At 60.8% G+C, this 19117-nt stretch overlaps 1 protein-coding gene across 2 annotated transcripts in view; it reads left to right on the plus strand.

Moving 5' to 3' along the window:
• The window catches only part of DNAJC5 (DnaJ heat shock protein family (Hsp40) member C5), a 17391-nt gene extending 472 nt beyond the window's left edge, over window positions 1-16919 (plus strand). Inside the window, exons 1-5 of one of the 2 annotated variants that reach the window (XR_896728.2) lie at window positions 11567-11684; window positions 12390-12603; window positions 13143-13314; window positions 13399-13472; window positions 13764-16919. Coding sequence is in view for 1 of the 2 variants with exons in the window: in XM_023519891.1 (XP_023375659.1) it covers window positions 11578-11684; window positions 12390-12603; window positions 13143-13314; window positions 13764-13867 (597 nt within the window). In the remaining variant the exon portion in view is untranslated. Of the gene's footprint in view, window positions 1-11566; window positions 11685-12389; window positions 12604-13142; window positions 13315-13398; window positions 13473-13763 lie in introns of those variants that run through there. The other variant, XM_023519891.1, reaches the window with a different exon arrangement.
• The last annotated feature ends 2198 nt before the right edge of the window (window positions 16920-19117 follow it).

Consider the following 19117-nt stretch of genomic DNA (forward strand, 5'->3'; position numbering starts at 1 on the left):
GTGGGGGAAACGCAGTTGTTTTAAGTAGTATTCTCTAGTGATGTGTGTAGAAGTACCAAAGAACTTGTAGTTTTTATAAACATTTTTGAAACTGCCTCAGATAACTTCAGAGGTTTTGAATGGACCGTGCTAAGAACGGAACAAAGTACAGTTGGCCCTCGAACCGCATGGGGGTTCAGGGTGCTGATCTTCCGCGCAGTGGACAGTCTGAGCATGGCCCCCTCTGACCGCGAAGCCCAGCCTCAGACTGCACAGTCCCTGCTGAGTGGCCTGGAGGGAGGGCTGTGCCGTGCCGTGCCGTCTCGGGGCGGTGGGAGGCAGCCCCAAACAGCCCTCCCACGGGTGCTGGCGGCGAGCTGGACGCCCCCGCAGGCCCCGGGAAAGACGGGTGCGTGTGGGGGCTGGTGGCACTCTGGGCAGCTGGCATTGGGCTGCACCTGGTGCCCAGGTCACCTCCGGATGCCACGGCTCACCTGTGGATCACAAGACTTCAGAAGACAGTGTAGCACCATTTTCTTTTCTTTTCTTAGTTTGCAGTTACAGTTGACATTCTGTATGAATTCGCATCAGTTTCTGGTGTGCGGCACAGTGGTGAGACATTTGTACACCTTACGAAGTGACCCCCCCCGATTACTCTGTTCCACACCCGGCGCCACGCGTGGCGGCAGCGGTACGGACTGTGTTCCCGTGCTGCGCTTCCCGTCCCGTGGCCGCTGCGTACGGCACCGTTGACTTTTGGCCCTGGGATTGGGAAGAATTTATTGAACAAAAACAAGGACAAAAATGGTTAAGTTCACAGAGTCGCTGCGTTCAGTTATGTAAAAACCAGGGGCTTTCGAAACACCCGCCACACAGCATGTAGCTCGCCCTGCGGAGCTGACTCTTAAAATGGTCGAGGCGCTAAATTTTGTTTTTACCACAGATAGAAAGCTTTAAGAACGTGCGTTCATGAGACGCCATAGCAAGTGGGAAGAACAGTGAACTAAGGCAGCGCAGCGTCCGTGACGATGGAGGGCGGCGTCCACGCTGAGCCTGCGGCTCCGGGCCCCGTCTAGGCCTCGGTGGGCCCCCTGTGGCGGTGCTCCCCGAACTGCTTGTGCCGAAGGACCAGATTCTGTGTTTTTATTTCCAGTCCTTCACAGACCGATGGTACTTATAAGCCACAGTGAAAATGACCGACTAGAAAAATACACCGCCAGCAAAACGTGTAAGCCCCCGATTTCTCCTCTTAGATAAACACCCAGTGAAATGGACCTTTTTTGATGGGCTGTCCCTTCAGCCGTCACACGTACAGGCGTGTGTGACCCTTGCCTCCTCCGGGTGTGGGGCAGCCCTGCAGCACGCCCCACCCCTGATGTGCCCTGTTCTCTCCGTTGGTGCAGTTCTGTCACTTCGAGAAGGCTGTGCCAGCGGAGTCGGCACGTGTGTCCCTGAGGCTGGCCTTGCACTCCGTGTGGTGTCTTTGAGGGTCCCCAGGTGGAAAGGCGCCCGCGTCGCTGGTGCCATGTCTTCGTGTTGCCTCTCTGGTTTGTGGCCACTCACAAGGACACGTGTCCTTGGGTGTGGCGATCATGTGTGTTCACCAGCAGGTTTTCGGTGTCGGTGGCTGTTTCCAAGCGCTTGGATTGGTGCTCGGCTGGGGGCTTGCTGGGTCGCGTGACACGTCTACGTTGACTTCACGAGAAGCTTCCCAGCCCTTGCTGGAGTGGCCACCCGTCTGTGTCCCCAGCAGGTGAAGGTTCTGGGTCTCGTCCACCCACCCTGGCACTGGGTGCTGCTGTGGTTTTCGAGGCTATTCGGAGGGGTGGATGGGGGGTCTCCTTGTAGCCCTAACTTGCGCTTCCCAGAGGGAGGGAGCGGCCAAGCGCCGTCTCCCCACGCGTGTGTGGTCACGGTCGCGCTGTAGCTCGCCCCTCCGTGCCAGCACTGCCCTCAGAGCCGCACTGCGGGGCAGCTCGGGGTTCAGAGCCGCGTGTCACAGCGGAACCTGGGCCGGCCGAGCGCCCTTGGCTGGGAGAAGCCACGCAGATTGTCCAGCACGGGGCACGAGGGAGCTGCGGCCACGCCCAGCAGGGTTGTAGGGACACGTCGCGTTTCACGGGCAAGTCCCAGACGGCTGTGTTCAGTGTTAGACCGTTTTTTTAAGCTCAGAAAGTTAAAACTGAGTAGTGTTTGGGGAGAAGCACACAAGGCGGTTTCTTTGGAGCGACAGTCTCGTCCGCTGATCGGGAAGCGCGCCACTTCCCCTCCATGTCCGAGGGAGGTTTCGTCGGGAATGGACTTGCGGTTTGGTAGGCCTTGCCCAGCACTTGAGCGACGTGCTCCCCTGCCTCCCGTGGCTTCTGATGAGAAAGCCGCAGCGTGGGTGCTTGGCCCACTGTGCGCGCCCGCTTCCTCTGACCGCGTTCGCGATTTCTCTCCATCTTTGGGCTCCGGCGGTTTGACTGCCGTGTGCCCTGGTACGGCTTTCTTCATCCAATTCTGCGCCCTGCATCCCGAGCTGCCGGTGTTGCCTGTCCCCATAAACGTGTGTCCCGTAGGACTGCATTCACCCTGATTGCAGGGGTGCCCCGGCACCAGGCTCACTCCACGGTGTCAGGTGTCCTGCTCACGGCCGTGGCCCTGGCTCCCGGCGTGGAGAACGGTGAATGCCGCACGAGACAGACGCGTGTCTGCGGACGCACAGGCACAGAGGTCGTCGCCATTCCTCCCGTGCAGTGTTACAGCGTCACCGTGCTGCCACCCACAGCTCTCAGTGGTCGCAGGGAGTGACCGCTAGGGTGTCTTCTCACGGACACGTCTGTGTCGGGTGCGGTCAGTGGGCTTCGCTCCTGGCACTGGACAGTGGACCTCGTTTCTATGTGCTGCGGTCCATGTCGCATGGCGATTTCGGCGACACTCGGTTGGAATCAGACTGCGTGCGGGTTTGTGGCTGGGAGGGTCCGTGTGCGTGGCATGTGGGCTGTGGCGGTCTCCACTGGCGTGGTGTCTGAGCACCCTCCCTCCACCCGGCCCGGGGTCAGCACTTCCTTCAGCCCGGCGGGATGTCCGGGAGCCTGGGAGACATGGTGGGCGAAGCAGCCATCACAGCCATCCTGGCGGAGGGCCCTTGCTCGCCTGGGGCTTTCGGGTGGCGGTGTCATAACTGCAATGTTTCTTCGCAGTAGCATCTGTTCTGTGGCTTTCAAATTTGTCTTCTGGAGTAAATCTCCCCACCGGCTGTCTGCTGGCTGTCTGGGCGCTGCCGGAGAAAATAGTAAATCACTGTCTACGGCAGGAAGAACAGACTGGTCAGGGACGACACTGCGCACTCTTGGGGGGTGTCTGTCAGAAATGCCATCACCTGTCACACATGCTCCCCAGCAGTTTCGATGTGCAGGGCGCCCTGTCTGGCCTGATCGCTTCAAGTTGCAGCAGCTTTCTGTGAATTTTGCTCTCTCGATTGAAAAGATATATGCAGAACATTTCTTCCCTAAGTCACATAGTGTGTGCCTATGTGTTTTATGTGAAGTTAATTTTGAAAACTAAAAATTGTCACATACACTACACTGTTCCCTGTCCGTTGGACGTGAGCAAACGTCACTGTCTGTAAGACCTGACTGACTTCCCTCAGGAATCCACGGGGGCACCGTTATTGGACCTCTGGGGCTGTGCTGCTTCTGTAGTTAGGGCCGCTTTGTTGGGCACAGCCATGCCTGTTTTTCTGCACATCGTGCACTGTCGTGCCTCAGAGGCAGAGCTGGGGGCTGGGGACATGGCGAGGGCGCAGCCCGTGTGGCCCCAGGGAGCGGGTGTGCACTGTCTTGCTCACGCCTGCTCTGGAGTAGATAACACTTTGAGGACGGAGTCAGAGTGACCGGGGGAGGGCGCCGGCTTCCGCTGTGTCCGGCCTGCACTTTTCTTGTGTTTTTCTCCTTCGCTTCGATAAAGTAAACGAGGCTCAAGCTGTCCAGAGCCATCACTGTGCTGTCCGCCATCTCCCTGAAGTACGAGGAAAGCTGGTCCTTCAGCCCTCAGCTGGTGATGTCAGAAACTCCGGATGATGTGAGCACGGATGGCGAGGGGTCTGCGTTAGGGTGTTCGCTGGTTCCTAGGAAAATTTGGGGTTGGCTGGACCCCGGGTGACTGGACCCTTCGTCTAGGCTGTGGCCAAAACTGACCCCAAACTTTCTCTTGGATCTGACGGCAGGGGCTCTGTAGGGACTGCATTTGGAGACTTACCGGGTGCAAGAGGGAGGGCAGCACACGAGGGTGAGCTCCAGACCCCTGGGGTAGGGGACATCTGCTGGGGGGACTGGGGCTCTCGGTGTGCCTGCCGGCCGGCTGCCCCCCCATGCCAAGTTCTTGCTGAAGCCGCCCTGTCCGGGAAGTGACTCGTTTGAGGAAGGGCAGACGCCTGAGGCTGTCTTCTCAGAAGGACAGCTTTGCAGTTCTATGAGAACGATACATACACTTGTGAACAGTTCAGACGGGACAGAAAAGCGTAGAAAAGAACATGCTTTCAAAAGTCCAGCACCGGCATGGAGACGGGGAGCGAACGGGGCATAGCGCAGAGCAAGACTGTGACCTCGGGTCCCTGGTTCTCCCCGGAATCACCCGGTGACCCGATACCCACCGTCCAGAGGCGCCAGTGTGGCGTTTTGAGTAAAAGCATTTGTTTCGTGTTCCTTGAGTTTGACAAACACGGTTCTATCGAGGTGACCTGGTGGACTCGCCGCCCCACACCTGGTGCGAGGGAAGCGTCCTCGCGCCCAGGTACCAGGTTCGGGTTTAGCCCTCACGAGGCTCCGACCACTCCCACTGCCCCTTGCGCCCCTTCCGGTCTGCGAAGTTCCCTTCCAGGGTGTCGCCACAGCCCGTCCTCAGCCTGGCGCCGCGTGCCCTGGGCCCAGCGCCCCTGCTGGCCTCCCCTGACTTCCGCTCCTGACGACCCTCTGGTTCGCGGCCTCGCTCGTCTTTCTGGACTGCTCCCTAAGCTCTCGCACCCCTGTGACCGCCAGGGTCGGCTCCTCTGTCTGTGGGAGCTCGCCTGCTCCTGGCTTCGCGGGGTCTGACACGTGCGGCTGACACGTGCGGGCATCACTCGCATGAGGGGCGAGATCTGCCACTCACGACCCCTTAGTTTTCCGTCTCTGGGTTTGTGGTGTTTTTTTCCAACGAGTTTTAGCCTCACGAGTCTGGATGGCATTTCATTGAAACGAAGAAAGTTAATCGTGAGGTTGTGAGGCTCTGTGATCTGTGCCTGGGAGGAGGCGGGCGGCGAGCCAGGGTGGCCGGGTCCCCCGAGTGCCGGCCCTCGGCGCGGCCGGGTCGGCGATGCCCAGCATGCCCCCTCACCGGCTTTGAAGTGGCACCAGTGCATCATGATTTAAAACGCGGATGCTGTAAATTCTGTTCAGTCGAGTCAAGTAGCCGACCGCCGCTGGACGTCTTGGACAGGGTCGGTCCCTTGTGTAGCACCGACACAGCGGCATCGATTGCTGCCGTTTCCCTTTGGCGGGGTCTCGGAGCCAGCCGTTTAATAGGCACTGGGTACCTGAGGGTACAATAACACTTCGTCAGGTTTGTATTTTGTGTGACAGTTCCTAAGGAGCAAAAGTTGCCTGTCTGGGAAGCAGGTGAACTAGCAGGGCCGCAGCACCCTGCTGCGGGGAAGCGGGCAGGCGCTGAGCAGCGGGGCTCGGCCGCGCGTGCGGCTGCTTCACCACCAGCCGACGTGCCCGCCCCTCAGCGGGGCCCCCGCCCCCCTGGCTGTGTGCTGGCCCGGCCCCGCGGAGGTGCGCTCGTCTGTCTGCCGGTCACGGAGGGCGCCCAGAGCACTGCCACGACCTGCCCGACGTCACACAGCCAGCGGCTCTCGGAACTGGGCTCCAGACCCCGTTATCTCTTGGGTGGTGGGGAGACTTTTTTTATTTTCACTGCCTGGTGTCCCTAGGCTGAGAGAGGTGCCCCGCGGTTGGGGTTCAGGCCCCAACTTCCCCTGTGTGCTTGTCTCTTGATCTGTGACGTTGCCATGGTACCTGCCTCATGAGGTGGTGGTGCCCTGACCCCTGTGGCCTGTCACACGCAAGGCGCCCTGGCCTTGCCCCCCGCCCCCGCCGGCTGCCATGTTGTAATCGGGCGTGGAGGAAGAGTGTGGGCGCCGCCCCAGCACCAGGCTGAGCACGCTTCCGCTTCCGCTTCCGCTTCCGCTTCCGCTTCCTTCCTCTTGCGGGCGAGGCGCTGCCGCGGCGGCCGCCTGTTTCTGTGCGCTGCCCTTCCCCAGACTCCTGCCTTTGTCCATTCTTTTGACCTCACGCTGGGTCGCTAATAGAATTCTAGGCTGAAAGTCTTTGCTCTGTAGGGCCTGGAATCGTCTTGGGTTTGGGGACGTTCAGGTGTGGCGTCGGCACGGACGGGGCCTCGGTCGGCGCGCCCCAGTCCCCCCCGCTCTCGCTGTTCTCAGCCGACGCTTCTCAGTTGGCGGCGTTCTTCGCCTTTCGAATTCCTGCCGGACAGCTTTCCTCGTACTTTCTCTCTTCCTTGTGCTGGCCTCTTAAGCTCCTTCCTGAGCCGTCTGGTTCCCTGCGCTTTGGCCGCCGGCCATTCTGTCCCGTGAGCGTGCCCGTCTGCTTCGTGTTCGGCCTCGGACTGTCCACCCTTTTGTGCCCCTTTACTCCCTCACTCTCACTTCACGGAAACGACAGCCTGCCATCTCTGAGGCTGTCGGGACGTCAGCGTTTGCCCCTGGGGGCGCCAGCTCGCTTTCGAGTTTGCGTTCTCACTGCCGGGTCATCTCGGAGAGCACTTCCGGGTTGGCAGGCGCGCTGCAGCCGTACGATGGGGTGCCCTGTCCATGGGCTTCTGACCGGAGTCCACAGCGCAGGCCGTGGGTTTGGCCGACGTGTGATCACACGTCCCCACCCCGGTCGTGTCAGACAGAACGGCCTGTGCTCTGCCTGTTCACCCCGCTCCCCTGAACCCTGCGACCCCCGTCTCTCACTGTCCCTGTCGTTCCCGGGCTGTCAGGTAGCTGGAGTCCCACAGCACGTGGCTTTTTCGTGGCTTGACGGCTCCTTCCTCATCACTGAACAAAGTTCCACTGTCTGGACGTATACAGGTTGCTGTTTCTCCTGCCAAACGACCTCTCGCTTATCTCCGCTGTGGCGGTCATGAGCACGTCAGCATGTCCCTAAGGAGTGGCCGTAGGCACGTGTGGCTGACCGTAGGCAGGCGAGCGACGGAGCTGGCGCCTCTGGACCTTGGCCCGGCCACTGCTCTTTGCACAGGTGCTGAGAGGTGCGGCTGTGCCCGTGGGCTTCCTGGGGAGGAGTCTTATTTTTTTGTCAACTTCAAGCAGTGAGAAGGTCATTTAGCAAGTCACAACTCGAGACTGTGCCTTTTTGTGTTGCTCGTTATTTTAGATGTGGCTTTTGCTGCTGACAGCAACGTGCTATGTTATCTCCAGTTCAGACGTCTTTGAATGGTCTAAACCGACCCAGTAGCCTTGAATTGGTCCAGTGGTTGTGACTTTTACTGAGATAGTTATAGCGTCACCTGTGGCTATGAGAAATGACACAGACACCACCTCTGTCCCCAGTAGTGACATTTTGCAGACACCCGCCTGCCTTCATGTGGCGAGTGCACGTGTGCTCGTGGGTATTGCCTTCTGCACGGTTTCAGCACCCATGCAGGTTGGTGTGTCCGCCCCTGGAGTCAAGACAGCACACAGCCCCCACGCCGCAGGGGCCCTCGTGCTGCCCCAAAGGTCACTCTCGCCTCCCGTCACTGACCAGTCTGCCTTCCGGATCTGAAAGGCCGTCGTCCTAAACGTGTTCGGTGAGCGGGGTCATGTGGCGCTGCGTTTGGGGTCGGCTCTTGTCTGCTCAGCATGGCCCCTGAGACCGGCCTGTGGCATCTGCGTTTCTGTGAGTCTGCGCTTTACCGAGGAGTGGGGAGTGGCCCACGTGTGCCGTTCGGTGGACGTCCAGACTGCGTGCATGTTGGGGCTGTGACAGATAAGGCCGCTGTGGACGCTCGTGTGCAGGTCCTTGTGTGAGGGTGTAGAGTTTTCTCGAGCCCCGGTGACCCCTCTCTCCCTCTGCCCCCTCCATGCGGCCACTCACCTGTCTTCGCAGGGGCTCCGTGAGGGGCCCGAGACGCTCCCCAGGGCCGGCCCTGCCCGCAACATGGCGCGTGTGCCAGCAGCTCGTCCCCTCTGGCCGGCGTCCCCATCTGGGCCGGCCCGTTCCCGTCTCACTTGGCGGCAGACAGCTGGGTGGTTGTGAACAGTGGCTCCGAGCGTGTGTGTGAGTCTGTGTGGACGCGGGCTTCCATTATGCACTGTGGGCCAGACCTCACCTAGCACTGGGGGTGCTGGGTCGCACGGTAAGGGCGCATTTACCTTGTGAGTGCCACCAAACTGCTTGCCGACGGGCCGCGCCCTGCCACGTTCTCAGCACGCGCTGGCCAGCGTCGCCCCTCTGCCTGGCACACACGTCCTGGTGGGTGTCTGGCAGCACCGCCGTGTTTTCCCTTTGTAGATGACTGATGGCGGTGAACGTCTTTTCACGTCCTGATGGCCGTGTTACACATCTTCTGACATGTCCACATCTTTTGCCAGTTTTCATAAATGGGCTCTTTTTGTCTTAGTAACTGCGCTGTGTGAGTTGTTTCCGTATCGTGGGTGTGCGCTGCTTCTTGGGCACCTGTGCTCGGAGTGCTCCCTCCGTTTCTGGGGCCGGCCTGCAGGTGTGGGTCTGTCCAGGTGCCCGCTGGGCTGCCGGTCTGTCGGGTCTGCTCCTCGGGCCAGACAGCCTCGGTCGGTGTGGGGCCATGTCTCGAGGTCAGTGAGACCTCCGGCTCGCTCTTTTACCGGCGTTCCTGCGGCTAATCTCAGCCCGCTGCATCGCCGCACGCAGTTTGAAATCAGTTTGCCGGTCCCTACAACAGCTCTGCTGAGACCGGGGCTGGACTGGCACAGCCCCCGTGGGCAGCTGTGGCGAGGGCGGGCCTCAGCGCCACACGCCGCCTCACCCCGACTCCGGTGAGTCTCGCCAGTGTCTTAGGTCGCCCTTCACTCCGCTCGGCGATGCAGATCTCGTGTGTCTTTTGTTAAATTTCACCCCTTCGTGGCTTTGGATGCTGCTATCGGTGAAAGTTATGTTTACAGGAGTTGCGCCCGAACCTCGTGGGACATGTCCCGAGGCCCCCAGTGGGGCCGGACACCGCAGACGGTGCCGAGTGCTCACACATGTTTTCCTGCCCATGCACACTGGGGACAGACAGTTTGATTTATAAGTTACACACAGTGAGATTAACGACAATAGCTAATAGTGACGGGGAGCGATGTGCTGTAACTAAAGTTACATGGTTGGCTTCGGGGCCATTGTTCAGTAGAGTAAGGGCGGCTTGACACAGGCCGTGACATCGCAGCAGCCGGTCCGGTCGCCAAGGCAGGCAGGGGACGTAGCGTGGAGCTGCGGGGCGCAGGGATGGGCCACGGCCACGTGGGGTCGAGCGGGGCGGCGTGCGACTCCCCACGTGACTCAGAAGGGCGTGCCCTGTAAAACTTATGAATTATTTCTGGAAATTTCCATTTACGATTTTCAGACCGCGGTTGGCCGAGACCGTGGAAGTGAAACAGCGGTTTTGGGGATTTCTGTGGTAAACTCTCAAGTTGTTTGCTGCTTTTACATAAAAGAGGTTGCTTTAAATGTTAAACTTATGTCCTGAGACCTTGCTGAATTCATTTACTCTAGGTTTTTTTGTAGATTCTGTAGGACTTTCTATGTAAACAGCCAAGCCATCTAAGAACGGGGACAGGTACGTCTCTTCGCGTTCGTGTGTTTAAAATCCGCTGCTCTGCCATCTTAACTGGAAGCGGGTGCTTTTTGTCTTTATTCACCTTGCTGCGGTGTCAGGCGCCCCGGAGCGGAGCTGGACCAGAGCGGTGCGGGGCCGGCCAGCCCCGCCACAGCGTCAGCTGCGGGTCTCGCTCAGCTGCCCGTCAGTCTGAGGATGGTCCTTTCTGTTCCCGATGTGCCGAGAGGTTTTTAAAGCGTGCGTTGGCGTTGGGTTTTTACTGAATACTTCCACGAATCGTGTGGTTTCTCTTGCTCTATTAATAAAGTGAATCACATTGATTTACTTTGAAATGTTAAATCACGCTGGCATTCCTGGGATAATTTCTAGTGGATCAGGATTTGTGTAACTTTTTGTGTGTTCAGGTTCAGTTTGCTGGTGTTTTGTTAAGTATTCTGCGTCTGTGTTTGTGGGGCGTTTTTCCGGTGTTGCCTTCGTTAGCGGCAGGGCGGGCGTGCTGTTCTCCAGAACGAGCTGGGAAGGGTTCCCTCCTGCTCGGTTTTTGAAAAAACGTATCTGAAATTGATGTGATTTCTTCCTTGACTATTTAGTAGAAAAACCATCTGGGCCTGAAGTAGTCTTTCTGGAAATGTTTCCTATTTCAAATTCAACTTTTATAATGGCTATAGGGCTATTCAGATTTTCTGTTCCATTTTCTGTTAGTTTTTGGTAAATTGTATTATTCAAGATATTTGTCCATTTAGTCTTAATTTCTTGGCATAAAGTCGTCCATAATCTTTCATTATCTCTCTCGTGCCCGTAGGGTCTATAGTAAGGACCGACCCTCTGTTTTTCTTTCCCTGTGGTGCTAATTTCTGTGTGGGGTTTTTTTTTATTTTTCCCCATCAGTCTGGCCAGTCCTGTGTCAATTTTGTTGTTTTCAAAGAACCACCTTTTGGCTTTGTTAAATTTCTGTTTATCTGCTTTCCGTTTTGTTGATTTCTGCTGTTACCCCTTTCGTTTCTGCGTTTTTTAGCGTTATGAGGTTGAACCTTAGGTGTCGATTAACATGTTGTGCTTTGTTCTTATTAAATTCAGAATATTTTCTACGTGTTTCTTAGGAGTGTGTTGTACCTAAGATACTTGAGGTTTTCCTAAATATCTTCCCATTGGGTTCTTGACTTAATTCCGTTAAGGTCGGGACGCGCTGTGGGTGACTTCAGCCCATTTAAATTTCTGAACCTTGTTTCAAGGTGCAGCACGTGGTGCGTGTTGGTGGTTTTTATCAGTGTGTGATCTGCGGGTGTTGGGGGTCGGGGTGGCTGGTCGTCAGTGCTGCTCCTGGGAGTTCGGCTTTGGCCCTGCTGTTCGTTTTCCCAGCGCGGTCAGTTCCCGAGGAGGGGACTGAGGTTCTTGTCGCCGGTGGGTGGTCTGTTTCTCCCTGCGACCCCGTGTCCGTGCGTTCTGCGGCTGTCTTGACGGCGTGTCCCTTGCAGACGGCACCTGGCTGAGTCTGCGTTGGCGGCCGCCTGACGGTGCCGCCCTCCTGTCAGCTTTCGAGCCGCACTCTCTGTGCCCGCCACGTAGGGCTCCAGGTGCGCGTGCTGACAGTCTCCTTGGGCCGCGGTGTTGTGGCGTCGCTGCTGCAGTCACGTGACACACTTCCGGACACCGACCCCACAAACGGTGCTGTGACCCTTCGCGCAGAGCCGTCACGTGGGGTCGAGTGTGCGCCCCGCGGCTGGAGTCTCCCCGCTTTCCGACGTTCCCGGTTTCCCCGTAGGACAGCCTGCCATGGCGGATCAGAGACAGCGCTCGCTCTCCACCTCCGGGGAATCGCTGTACCACGTTCTCGGGCTGGACAAGAATGCGACGTCAGATGACATCAAGAAGTCCTATCGGTAAGAGGCCCGTCGTGCCCCCGAGTTCGATGCGCCTCGACCGAGAGCCACCGCGTGTGCTCTTTCCCAGCCGACACAGCGTGTCGTGTGTTCCCTCGTAGCTCGTGGTCACTGCACCGGCGTGGCCTTGGCAGCAGCAGACAGCACCTTGTCAGTGACACAGACTGCCCTGGAGCAGGCAGTTCCGTGGGCAGCAGGGGTGAACCTGCAGGGTTGGGGCCTTAGAGTGATGATAGGACCTGCTGACCCTGTTGCAGCCTTCCGGTTGGACTTGAACTTAACCCTTATGTGCCATTTCGTTGGTTCAGCTGTGAGAGTCAGGCACCGTCGCTGATCCAGACACCAGATCCAGACCTCTGTGTTTTGCCTGTGTCATTGTGAAGCACGTGGTAAATGCCTCGTTGCAGCCGCCTCGTGTGCCACTTGGCTTAGCAGGCATGCAGTCCGCCGCTGGCAAGCCAGGGCTCAGCAGGAGGGTCTGCCTGCCCCGCTGGGCACTCGCGCCGTGGACCTGCTCCTGTGGGCCAGGGCGTCTGGGCGGGAGGCTCACCTTGGAATGGTGGCAGATCGTTCTCTGACCCTGACAGCCTCGAGCCCTGTGGGCAGTTAGAAAGCAAGTTGGTCACAGGCCAGCGTCCCTTCAGCTGGCCCCTCTGCCCGGTGGATGGACGCGAAACAAGACCGAGGACTGGTTTTGGTTTGCAGGAAACTTGCCTTGAAATATCATCCTGACAAGAACCCCGACAACCCCGAGGCCGCAGAGAAGTTTAAGGAGATCAACAACGCGCACGCCATCCTGACGGACGCCACGAAAAGGAACATCTACGACAAGTACGGCTCGCTGGGGCTGTACGTGGCCGAGCAGTTCGGGGAGGAGAACGTGAACACCTACTTCGTGCTGTCCAGCTGGTGGGCCAAGGTGAGCAGGGCCAGGGTGGCGGGGCCGACCCCCGGTGCACTGAGTGTCACCCCGGCAGGACGCCGGCCTCAGTTGGGGCACTCGAGCCACGTGGTCCCCACCCCTGAGAGCTGGTCCCGGGCCTGTGGCAGCCTGTCACACAGTGGGCGTGGGCAGAGCTGGCAGTCGCCTGCCTGCGATCTGTGCCGAGCCGGGGTGTCCACAGCCCTCGGTCACTGAGTTTTGGGGAGGGTCCAGGCGGGGAGACAGCGTCACCCCTGTCACGTGTAAGGCCTCAGGATGTGACAGTCCAGGACGCTGGGCGCAGGAAGCCCGCCTGCAGCGCCTGCTGTTGGCTCTCGTCCCCTCCCTGTCTCTCCCGTTGCTTGTCTCTGAGCAGCGGGTCCCGGCCCCTCCGGCCACCCGTCAGCCCTCTCTCCACCGCCTGCCCTGGAAGGCACTGTTCTCGCGCGGAGCCCCGGGTGTCCGCCTGTCGTTCTGTTGGGGGGCACGGGCCTGGGGGCCCCCGCAGCGCCACCCAACACCCCTGCTCCCCCCAGGCCCTGTTCGTGGTCTGCGGGCTCCTCACCTGCTGCTACTGCTGCTGCTGCCTCTGCTGCTGCTTCAACTGCTGCTGCGGGAAGTGCAAGCCGAAGGCGCCCGAGGGCGAGGACGCCGCCTTCTACGTGTCCCCCGAGGACCTGGAGGCGCAGCTGCAGTCTGACGAGCGGGGTGAGTGTGCGTCCCAGCCGGCGTGCGTGCGTGGGGTGCAGCCAGCACCGGCCCTCAACACCGTCCACCTGTCTCGTCAAACAGGCGGGCACTGACTCTGTGCCGGGAGTGTGTGTGGTGGCAGCTGGGACTGTTTGGTGTGAACGTGGACACCGGAGGTAAAAGCAGACGACGCACAGGGCCACCCCACCCGCACCGTGGTAGCCGTAGTTCTGAGGGACCAGAAGGCGGGGCGGGGCTGCGGGCTGGTGGTGACCGGAGGTGACGGAGCAAGGTCGTGCTGGGTGGAGGTCGAATGGCCTCTCTCTTCCAAGCGCTCGTCCCGTGACCTCTGGCCCCGGTAGAGCGAGCAGGCGAAGGAGCACTGTCACCGGAGGATGGCGGTGTCGGGGGCCAGACGGCAAGGCTGCCACCGTCGTGCGACGGACACGTGTGTGCTTGCTTTCCAGAGGCCACAGACACACCGATTGTCATACAGCCGGCGTCCGCCACGGAGACCACCCAGCTCACGGCCGACTCCCACCCCAGCTACCACACCGACGGGTTCAACTAAGCTCAGAGCTGCCGTGATTAGAGGACGAGTCAGCGCCCGGCCACCTCCACCTTAGAACCATGAACTGTAGTCACTGGGACGGGGCCGCGGCCCCTGCCTCCGAGCCCGCCCGCCCGCCCGCCCGCCCCCGGCACGTGAAGTGCGTCGCATGCGGTGTGAAGCGGTTTAGCTACGTGTCGTCTCCTGTCTTTCCTTTTTAATAGCATGTATGGGGTCACGTTCCATGTCCGTCTATCCGTCGTGGGCGTGCTGGCCGGACGCCAGGGCCGCCTGGGGCTTCGGGTCGGATCAGCGCCGTGCGCCCAGCACGTCACGTGGTGTCTCCGGGCCGGGCGGCCTCCCCCTCCTGCTCCTGGGCCCTGTGGGCACTGCTCCACGTGACCGCAGGTGCCGTCGACGCCCCGCGGTGGTGGCCCTGGGGACAGTTGGCATGGGACCCGTGCACCTGGTGCGCGTGGCCCTGTGGTGGGTCTTCCCGTGGGTGAGTTTGCTGGGGTGTGGGGAGGCCCTGGTTCTGAGCCACCTTCTCTGCCTGTGTCTGCCCGAGCCCCCCCACGCCCCACGGGCCACATTCCACGTTCCCCCTGCCCCGACCCTTGCACACCCCGCATGCCCGTGGGGTCTCTCCAGCCCTGCTCAGGCCCCTGGGAGTGGTGGCCGCGGCCGTTAGTCTGCCTGCGGGCCAGTCCGGTCGTGATGCACCCTGCCCCCACCCCGCTCCCTCAGCCACTCCTGTCTTCGTCGATGCTTCAGGCAGGGCTGCAGATGCTGGTCCTGGGGGAGGCCGGCGGGCCAGAGGCTGGGTCCCAGGATCCCCAGTGCCCTTTGGCTCGTTAGCCACAACCGGGCCAGAGCCCTTCTCGCCACGGTTGTGAGGGGAAGTGTCCGTGAACCGCCAGAAGCCAGTCTTTCTCATCCGTGTCCAGACCTCGTGGGGTGCCCCTGCTGCAGGGGCTGAGGGACCATGGGTACAGAGGGGCCCCCGGGGCCTGGTCCTGGGTTTCCGGGGGGGGTGAAGGACAAGCAGCGGAAGGCCACACGTTGGCCTGGATGGGCTGGCGGAGCAGGGCACATTCCCGAGGCTGGGAGGGGTGGCGTCAGGACAGCCGGGCACTCGGGAAGCAGTGCCGGGCAAGGGTGCTGGGAGGCTCTGGCAGGGCCACTGCGTCGCCCGGCTGCCGGCCGAGCACACTAGCTGGCCGAGTACTGGGGCCTCGGGCAGGCGTTTGGTCCTGTTTTGTTTGGGTTTTTGCTCGTTAGGATGGTCGTGGTGACATCGGTGAGAGGGGCTGTGCGCTGTGGCGGTCAGTCAGGGCGGTTCGCCGAAGCTCGGCGTCTCGTGAAGAGGAGGAACGCGCTACCTGGGCCCTTGGGAGGAGGCGTCCTCTGTGCCCGGCCCCGTGCAGCGGCAACAGGGTTCGCCCGAGGGGTGAGGCCACAGGCAGCCTCCGTGAGGTTCTGGAGGTAACAGAGGAAACGAGTTGTCTTCTCCCCAGGACGGTCAGGGACCCGCTTTAAACCTGGGGCCCCGTCGCCCGTGCCCACGTGAGCCCCTTGCTGGGCGTCTTCTCGTTCAAAGTCCTGTGGGTCTTTTCCTAGGTACCCAGGCCCCCTGGGGCAGGGCAGTTTGGCAGAGGTGGGGGCGACGTCGGCCTCGGCCCGAGGCTGGGTGGGATCCAGGCCTTTTCCATGCTCTGCTGTGATCGCCGTGAGGCCTCGTCCCGTTGGGGACACGGACCTTCAGCGCAGTCCCTCTGTGGTCTCCTGGTGGTCAGTGTTGTCAAGTCCGGAGAGGCCTCCCCTGTCTGTGTGCCAAGTGGGGGACACGGTACCTCAGCCCTCACTCGGGGCTGCCTGGAGCCAGGACCCCATGTGGCCAGTGTTGGCGGGGCGCCTCCAGGAGCCTGTCCCGTTGTGCCAGGGGCGGGACTGGCCCGACAGGCATGCAGAGCCATGGGTGCCCGGGGGCCCCGGGGGCGGTGGCCGTCGGCATAGATTCGCCCCTGCTCGTTGGCGCCCTGTCTCCCTTCAGCTTCCCTCCTGCTTCACTCTGCTCTAGAGGTCGTGCCCTGCCCTGTGCGCACTCCCTGGGGTCTGATCCGCGTGGGTGCCCTGCCCGGACCACTCACCCCCGGCTGGCCGTGGTCGCTCTGCCGGGGGCGCACAGCCAGCGCTGGCGCCTGTCCTGCTGGGGGCGGGTTGTGACGGGTGTGGAAAAGTCACTGATCTCATTCCTTTCTCCTATCTGAGCTGTGAACCCATGTGACACAGGACTGACCTGTTTGTTTTCTCGTCTTGGTTGTGAACCGTCCTCCTGTGGAATTGGCAGGGCTGGCATCCGTGTGCGCTGGAGGTGGGCCGTGGCTGGGCAGTACCGGGACCGGCAGCTCCAGCTGGGCCGCTGGTCCCTTCAGAGTTGGGCGGAGCAGCTCGCTGAGACCTTGGCTGGTGCCCGTCCTGCAGTGGCCGGGCGGGGCCCCTCAGGGCCAGCTTCTCTAGAGTAGGGTACCAGGGCTGCCGTGCCGGCGAGTGTCCCTGTGTGACATCTAGGAGGTGCCTGGAAACCTTTTCCTACCTTGAAATTTTAAACCAACGTTCGAAGCATCAGATACAATCAGTGGCAAAGCTGCATTCTGAGCGGGTCTCTGTCCTGACGACAGGTCAGCCCTGGAGGGGTCGGGGGGAGGTGGGGGACGGGGGCCACGCAGCGCTGTCCTCCAGCACCGGGCCGGTTGGGCCCTGCCCACAGCACCCGTTGGTGGATCTCGGTTCCCTGAGAATGGGTCATGTGTCACCCTGAGTGAAAGCGGCAGTCCACACTGAGACAAACCCACCTCGTTTATAAGAACTAAGTGTAACTGCATGGAACCCATCGTCCGTGCCCAGCTTTGTCCTGTGACTGGAACCCGACCAAGGTGGGGGTCCCTCGGGCATGTGCCCCCTGGGGGCCAGGCTGGAGTGACCACAACGGTTTCCCGTGGCAATCTCTGTCTCGTATGTCTGGATGTCGACTTCAAATAACTGTTGTAAAATAAATGTTTTCACTGCAGAACTGTTTTCGCTGTGCATTTCATTTAATGACCCTGCAGAGTCCAGTCTGGGGGGCATCTTACAGCAAAGGGCCGGGACCTCACTCCCATCTGCCTGGCCCGAGTGTGGACCGACGCCCCGCCCTCCACCTTCCATCTTCCAAACACTGGCGTCGGTGTGAAGAAGGGACGTCGGAGCCCTGAGACCCGCGGCCAAGGGCAGTTTGACTGGGTTCTACAGCCCTCCTGGGGCAAGTCCAGGCAAGCTGGTGACCAGCACCATTGTCCCTTTGGCCTCTTCCTGCCCCGCACCCAGCGGTGGCTTCCTGCTGCCTGTGAGTGGCCGTCCAGTGGGAAGAGCTGGGCTGCAGCTGGCCGGCAGGTCCTGAGCCTGGGCCTCGGGCTGCAGAGCAGGCCCCTCCTCAGCTGCCGCACGGGGGGCGGGGGGGATAGCGGAGAGCACCTGGTGCAGGCTGGCCAGCTCCTCCCGTCCCCAGGACAGTGATGGCAGTGTGGTCGGGGTGGTGGCCATCACAAGCGGCCTGTGCTCTGTGCTGGCCCTTGGGCAGCTCCGTCTATGGCCACCTCTGATTCTGGCCACTCGGGCAGGCTTCCAGGTCTTGCCTTGCCACCTGCCCCACCCAGGCGTCTGTGGAGCACTGAGGTCCTCATTCCTGGACACTACTGCCCCGTCCTGGGTCGACTCCAAGCCGACAGTGGCCCAGCACTGCAAAGGGCATCTAGATCTGTACACACCCACCCTCCCCCCGGGCCCCGGAGCAGCCACGCTCCCCAGGGGCTCCCTCCCCGCACCATGTGATGACTGAGGACAGCCACCTGTGTGCGCGCTTCCTCGCCCCCAGTAAGCACCCTCCGCAGGCCTTGCAGGGGGCAGCCGCTCTGCCTCGGGGCCTGCGTCCCCACGTCCCTCTGGACGCCTGTCATGCAGGGCAGCGGGGCTGGCCTGAGGCGCTGGCATCAGGTGGGAGAGGCCACCCTGCCCCACGATGCCCCTGGGTTGTGGCAGCAGCTGTGTCCAGAAAACCAGGCCACAGGAGCCACTCTCCACTCAGGTCACCGTCCCCTCACGCTGTGCCCCTTGGGTTCTGGGTCCTTCTGGGCCTTGCTCTTAGCTCAGGGCCAGGCAGAAATACCTGAAAAAATTAAGTGGCATCAAAACGTAATGTCACTGACACCTTGAAACAAATCTTCCATTCGGGCATGTGAAGTCGTTTGGTTTCAGTTCTCCATAAAGGAAAAGTGACGGTGAAAACCCGTTTGTACCCGTCTCCCCAGCCCATTACCCACTCCCAGCCGAGGCCACGAGTAGGTCAGACACTTTCTGCCCATGGTTTGAAACCTGCCCACAGCTAACTCGCATCGCTGAGTTCTAAAGCGTCCCCATTCAGTGGGTTTTTAATGAATCCGGTGACCACCTGCAGGTCTCGGGCCTGAGTTCTCACTGCCCCACAGGGTCTGTCTGCCCTGGGGGTAACCACAAGAGCCCCGTGGTCTTGCTGGTGGAGGACACGGGTTTTAGCTCTGCACCGGAAGCAGAGTGGTCCTGCCCCACCCGGCAGGGGCCTGAAGACTTGGCTTTGATTGGTGGCCCTAAACCAGTCAGCCTTTTGGCGTTCCCGTGGTCCACAGTCCCCTCCTCCGACAGCCATAGGTCCTCAGACGATTTTCCTTTTTGTCTATTCTTGATTTTCTTAATTAGGCAGAGGCAATATTTACCACGTGTGAATCTCAGAACTATACACTCCACCAAGCCTCCGCCCCGCCTCCTTGCGCAGGGCCACGCCCCCCCGCCCTGTCCTTGGGGACCAAGGGCCGCGGCCAGGCCCGGCTGAATGGTGCTTGCGGAGACTGTGCACGTCTGCCTGGCGCCCCACCGCGACCTGCCAGGAGCGCTACCAGGGAACCCTGGGCACCTCGAGCGCCACGGGCAGGTGCCGGGGTTCTCGGGGCGGCGCGGGGCGAGGTCCTCAGGGACAACGGGGCCTACCCGAAGCCGGGACCCCCAACCCCATCCCGTGGACCCACCGCGTCACATGGGCTCCACCAAGCCGGGACCCCTGGCTCCAGCAGCCTGCGCCAGCAGTGAGTGGTCCCCAGGGGCGCCTTGGGCCGGGACAACCCAGAAAGGCCTCCTGGCAACCGCACACCGGGTCCGGCATCAGATGCCCCACCTGACTCCTGCGAACTGTGCCGTCCGGTG

This window comes from Pteropus vampyrus, unplaced genomic scaffold, assembly GCF_000151845.1.
Source record: "Pteropus vampyrus isolate Shadow unplaced genomic scaffold, Pvam_2.0 Scaffold239, whole genome shotgun sequence".
Lineage (NCBI taxonomy): Eukaryota > Metazoa > Chordata > Mammalia > Chiroptera > Pteropodidae > Pteropus > Pteropus vampyrus.